General features: G+C 39.0%; 1 protein-coding gene across 2 annotated transcripts in view; it reads left to right on the top strand.

The window, feature by feature from the left end:
- The window catches only part of QRFPR (pyroglutamylated RFamide peptide receptor), a 46,950-nt gene that overhangs the window by 32,298 nt on the left and 8,652 nt on the right, over nucleotides 1–6,000 (top strand). For both annotated transcript variants that reach the window (XM_031035692.2, XM_006740400.3), the window contains one exon: nucleotides 4,052–4,210. In XM_031035692.2, the coding sequence (XP_030891552.1) occupies nucleotides 4,052–4,210 (159 nt within the window). The remainder of the gene's footprint in view (nucleotides 1–4,051; nucleotides 4,211–6,000) is intronic.

A 6,000-nucleotide genomic window follows, 5' to 3' on the forward strand; every position in this document is an offset into this window, starting at 1 on the left:
TTGTTACATACCAAACAACCCTCTTTTATTTCAGGCAGCATTATTTCAATCATGCAAACCCAACCAACCCCAAGAGTTCTGTGCCTCTGAGTTGAGAATCTCCCCAAGCAACAGGCAGCACCCACAGGGAATATGTGTGTGTCCGGTCCTAGGAAGGGCCAGACTTCTCTCATCAGAGAGATTACCAGAAGAAGCCTGAAAAAGGAAGGGAGGTTGGAAATTTAATGAAACACAGAGAAAACAACAACAACAACAACAACTCTTCAATGCCTATTTTGCTTTAGTCTTCTAGACCTTGGAAAATAATGTCCAAACTTAAAAAGAGCATACCAAAATGATCAGAGTGAAAATAAAGATCTAAGATAAGTGAGTAGATGGGAAAAGAGCATCTATTTATTTTTTTAAAGAACTAAAAGCTTCAGCCTAGATAAATACCATGCCATAACATTGAAGAAACTTGGCGATGTAATCAAGATAACACTGTCAGGGGGCACCTGGGTGGCTCAGTCGGTTAAGTGTCCAATTCTTGATTTAGGCTCAGATCATGATCTCAGGGTCATGGGATCCCGAGCCCCACATCGGGCTCCATGCTCAGCACATGGAGTCTGCTTGAGATTCTCTCTTTCCTTCTCCCTCTGCCCCTCCCCACACTTGCACACTCAAATAAATAAATAAATAAATAAATAAATAAATAAATAAACTCTTTTTAAAAAAAGAAGAAAACACTGTCAGTAATTTCGTAGAATATTGGTTGAAGAAATATCAGAGGGATGAGTTGAGCTAATGCTATCTGGATGCATTAAAAGGATAAGATGACAGATTATAGAACTACTACAACAGTACAAAATTCTCAAGTGGATTATTAAATAAGATAATTAAACATTTATGAGACAAGAAAACTGCCACATAGCATGGGTGTATTAAGTTAAGTGAGGGTGACATAGTGAAAAGAACTGGATTCAGATGACCTAGGCACATGCCTTAATCTGTCAATAAACAGCTGTGTGGACATGGGGCAATTGCTTGAATTTTTTGAGCTGCAGTATCTTTATCTGGGAAATGTTATAAAACTATATGTTCTTTAATGGGTAGTTTAGAATCTATTCACAAAAAATCTGTTAGCTCTAAATGTGCCAAATTTACCTCAATTCTTTTAACCAGGTTGTCTCTTGATAAAAGAGCTTCCATTTATTAAGAAACACATCTGTGCTGGGTATTTATGTGATTTTATAAAGTACACACTTTGGTCCTATGACAGATGGGTGTTATTAATCCCTTTTTACAAATGATAAAATCAAGGCTGAGTGGCTAACTAATAGATCAGGTGAATCAGGATCACAGTGTGTCCATCCTGATAGCAGGGGATCAGTTGACCAATTTCTCATGCTATTATGAGAAAGATGAGTATATTTAGGATGGATAACACTACCATGAGATAAGACTACAGTGAACATTACCATAATAATTCTTAGTTGTTTGGATAGTTATACCTAAACTGTGTTGATAATGAGTCCATGTTTTCATTTCATGGAAAGTTTCTTCTGATGTTTCTTTGACCTCAGCCTGTCCAGCTATTTCTTTCCTTTTTTTAATAAACAACTTGGTTAAAAGAATAGAAGAAATTCTCATCAGATTTAAAAACAAAAACAAAAAAAGGAGAAATATTCAGATAAATAATTTATTCATATATTCCTTTATTCAAGTCTCACATCCAAAACAGGATTTAAGGTAATTTAATTCTTTCACAGTGAGATCAGTATTCAAAGAGTGAAATACATTAGTATTGAAAGCAAATTTCTGTACTTGGCATATAAACTATCTTGCTAGATAAGGAAAGACCTTAACATTGAACAGGGTTGGGATTTGGGGAACTGGAACAGAGGATGAGAATGAATGTGATTGGCTTTTGGGTTGAAATTTGGAGCTTCCAAAAAGGACTGGAAAGGGGGTATCTAGAGTGATATCTAAATACATTTTTTTCCTTAGTCACAAGACCTTGGATTAACAAAAATTTTCTATAAAAACAATAATTTTCGGGGCGCCTGGGTGGCTCAGTTGGTTAAGCGACTGCCTTCGACTCAGGTCATGATCCTGGAGTCCCGGGATCGAGTCCCGCATCGGGCTCCCAGCTCAGCAGGGAGTCTGCTTCTCCCTCTGACCCTCCTCCCTCTCATGCTCTCTGTCTCTCATTCTCTCTCTCTCAAATAAATAAATAAAATCTTTAAAAAAAAAAACAATTTTCTATTGGACAGATCCAGTTTATTTCAAGTTTATTTCAAGTGCAAATGAAACCAACCATGTGAAAATTCTAGCACCAAAGGCTGATGTAAATTTTAGTTATAGTCACAGAAGAGGGTGTTCAGACCCTAGGAGGCAATATAGTCTTGCAGTTTCTGCTTTAGCCAGGCCACATCTTGAGGATGGTAGGTTTCCTTCCTTCTGAATCGTGTAGTTACTAACCAGAGGAAGTTCTTGGAAGGTGTCCAAGGAATTGAAAGGTCTGAAAAGCATGTCAAATGAGGAACAGCTGGGACAACCAGAAAGGAAAAGACTTAGGAGTGACATGAAAGCTTCTTTCAAATATAAGAAGAGCTGATGTTTGGAAAAGATAGTTGGTTAGTTCTGAAACTCTCAGAAAGCAGAAAGCGAAACTGGAAGAAGTGGGTGGAACAATTAAAAAGCACTTTCTCCAGTGAGAGCCTTTCCAAAGTTGAATGCGGGCACTTCTAAAGGTCAAAAGCCTCCTGGGTTACTCATTATCTTCAATTCAGTGAATGTCAGTTGAGATCCTTCTTGTGCCATTCTAAATGCTTGAAATGTGTCAGTGAGGAAAACAGACAAGAATCCTCACTCTTGGGTGTTTACATTCTGGAAGGTATGGGGAAACTTTTAATGAGCAATGAAGCCAATCAGTAAATTATGTAGTCTGTTGGAAGGTGAAAGAGTTATGGGAAAAGAGTAGAATAAGACCAGAGCGATGAGAGGAGGCGGAAGGGGAATGGGGCAGACCTTAGTTACAGATACGCTGTCAGAGCAGGTCAGCCTCATTGAGGAGGAATTTGAGCAAAGTCTTTGGTGAAGGGTGGGAGGGAGTTCTCTGGGGGAAGAGCATTCTAAGCAGAAGAAAAAAAAAAAAAAAGCCAAGCATCAGCTTGAGATGGGAGTATGCTGGCAAGCAAGACTCCTCTGCAAGTGTTTAAGCAGAGCTTGGCAGAGCATCTGAGAGAGAAGCTGAAAAGACGATTTCTGGTTTTGGTGAGAGCTTGGACTCCATGACTTCTGAGGTCTCTTCCAACTTCTCATATTCCTTGAGCTTCTGATTCACTGATAATTCAGAATAGTTAATTTGGTAGCAATGAACAGGATAGATTCAAGAGTGGAAACACCAGACCAGGGTTACAAATAAATGGTTGAAGGGCAAGACAGATAGTGTAAACATTTCATAATGCTGACAATGTATTCACATATTGTAGTAATATTGTGTAAATCATGCAAAGCATGTGTGCAGACCAAATCTTGCCCAGGGGCCACCAGTTTGAGACTTTGCATTGGAGAAAGTGAAATCAGTTAAGAGTGTAATGATGTAAGCCACACGTAAGGTCGTGGACAGAAAGTCAAAGGAGAATAAAAAAATAAAAGAAGAGAGCCAAGTCTTTGGTGAGAATTCTTCCTTTGTTATGATTTGACAGAGAACAAAAAAAGAAGAAATAATCAAAGATTACTGTGTGGTTGAGACTCCAAGAGACTAGTTCACACTGCCTTTGCTCTTTCTTAAGCAAGACTCACATTGATTTTCTTTTTCCTGCCTATTATCAATAACTAGATACTTACTTGCCTTTTCATTGTCCTCTTACAAGTAATCACCTATAATTTAGGTACTTAGAGAAAATATCAGCCAGTCCAACCTTTCTCAATTATTTTGAATCTATAATGTAATTATAGTCATAAAACTTTTGAACAGAGGCTCAGAATTAATTAACTGCAACAATTACAGAGACACAGATAAAACTTTTACTCTTGATGTTTAACTTGTCCTGTTTCCTTGTTGCAGGTGCCTTCATTTGCAAGATGCTGCCATTTGTCCAGTCTACTGCTATCATGACAGAAATTCTCACCATGACCTGCATTGCTGTGGAAAGGCACCAGGGACTTGTGCATCCTTTTAAAATGAAGTGGCAATACACCAACAGAAGGGCCTTCACCATGCTAGGTGAGGATGTACCAGGGGCAGCATTGCCATTCTTTATTACAGAACACACAGAATTTCTTCACAGTGAACCGTATCGATGAACCAGACGAGTAGCCTCTTGTCTAGCTTGTAGGCATCGGGGTGTAACTTCAGGATTTTAGACCTCTCCCCATTTACCCTGACCCTCACTCCTTTTCTCCTTTAGGCCTACCCCCACACTTAAAATCTCCCATTTCAGAGTTACTTCTTCAGTTTAAGTCTTAACTTTCAAGCTCTAGTTCCAGCTAATTTAAGATAACCTTTCAGTGGCATTACTACATTAACATTTATTAGATTAGTAAACGGTCATCCTCAGGTAAGAGGCATCTAAGCTAAAATGCCCTTCTTAGAACAGGTGGATTTTGATAGGGGAAGGAAAGGTGCTTTTTAGAAAGGTAAAGAATAGGGGTGCTGCTCAGAGGTGGCCCCAGTGGTGAGGCCGCAATAGCAGAAGTCCACAGGGCTCATGAGATCCCTGGGTGCTGAGTGCTAGAGGTGCCTGACGAACACAAATTCCGTCCACTTCATAATTTTGCTTCAGGCGTTCCTGAATCCTCAATTTGCTGTAACTGTTCCTGAGTCAGCAAGTCATGATGAGCAGCTACCTTTTGATAAGTGGCAAACTTGAAGCAATGTCCTAAAACCTAGCATAGTAAGAGAAGAATTTCTCTATTCGATCATTATCATTGAGGCATTTAAAATTTTAATGTGCTTCCCAGTGGTTTGAATGTATGATAGTTCATCAATGAGAGATTGAGGGAACAACTAATGCGATAACTAAAGAGCAATTTTTACTACTATCTCACTTGAGAGGAAATGAGTAAACATTTATTTCTGCTATAAGAGTTTAGCCAGCATGGGAGAGTAGAATTACAGAAAGAACTCCTGAAGTCTTTGCAATGCCAAACTCATTTTACATAGTTTGAAATGAATAGATAAATCAACAGGGAAAATATTCATCAGTTTTAGTTAGTTAGTTTCAAATGTATGGCATATCCTCCCTACAAAGAATTCAAAGGCCTCATTGCTTTTAATAATTGACATCTTTCCACCTTCAAAACATCTGAAAAGCATGTGTGGGTGTGGAAAGCCGGTGAAAAAAGGAATACATGGAGGAGGGAAGTTATTAAAAAAGGAAAGAGAAGTAGAGAGTCTCAAGATCTGAAGGCAAAGTCAATAACAGGAAGTCAAGGCAATTTCTACTCAAAAAAGTCATGGGAGACAGAAAGGATTTTAAACCAAGAAGTCTCATCTCCCCATGGGACTTTCATGCAGTGTTGCCTGATATCTTCTCTCTAGCTCTGTTACACTGGGAACCAGCCTTGTCTTCATGCCCAGTACCTCCTAGCTGAGACTGTTTTGCCCCCAGGCCCACCACCAGCAGCGACCTGCCAGACTCACTTGCCCACAAGTGTTCACAGATTATACCAGTAATATAAATCTAACTCTGGCCCTTCAATCCCTGAACAGGCAGTAAACCCAGAAGGACTGGCAATGAAGTCAATCCAATTAGACTCAATTCCTCCAGAATTTCTACTAAAGATTGGAAAAGTGATTGGACATAAGATAATATGAGATACTGATCGGACTAGAATAGAATATATGTGTATGGCAATGTGGAGAGAGATTGATTTGTGAGTCAGAACTGTCTTAAATCTTTGAATAATAATGACTCTCTATAGGCAGTGCCAGTTCATGTGTTTCTTTATAATAAACCCCAGTGACACAATAGCCAAACTGTGGAAAGAGCCAAGATGTCCATCGACAGATGA

This window comes from Leptonychotes weddellii, chromosome 2 (assembly GCF_054177405.1).
Source record: "Leptonychotes weddellii isolate Sample4059 chromosome 2, ASM5417740v2, whole genome shotgun sequence".
In the NCBI taxonomy this organism is placed as follows: domain Eukaryota; kingdom Metazoa; phylum Chordata; class Mammalia; order Carnivora; family Phocidae; genus Leptonychotes; species Leptonychotes weddellii.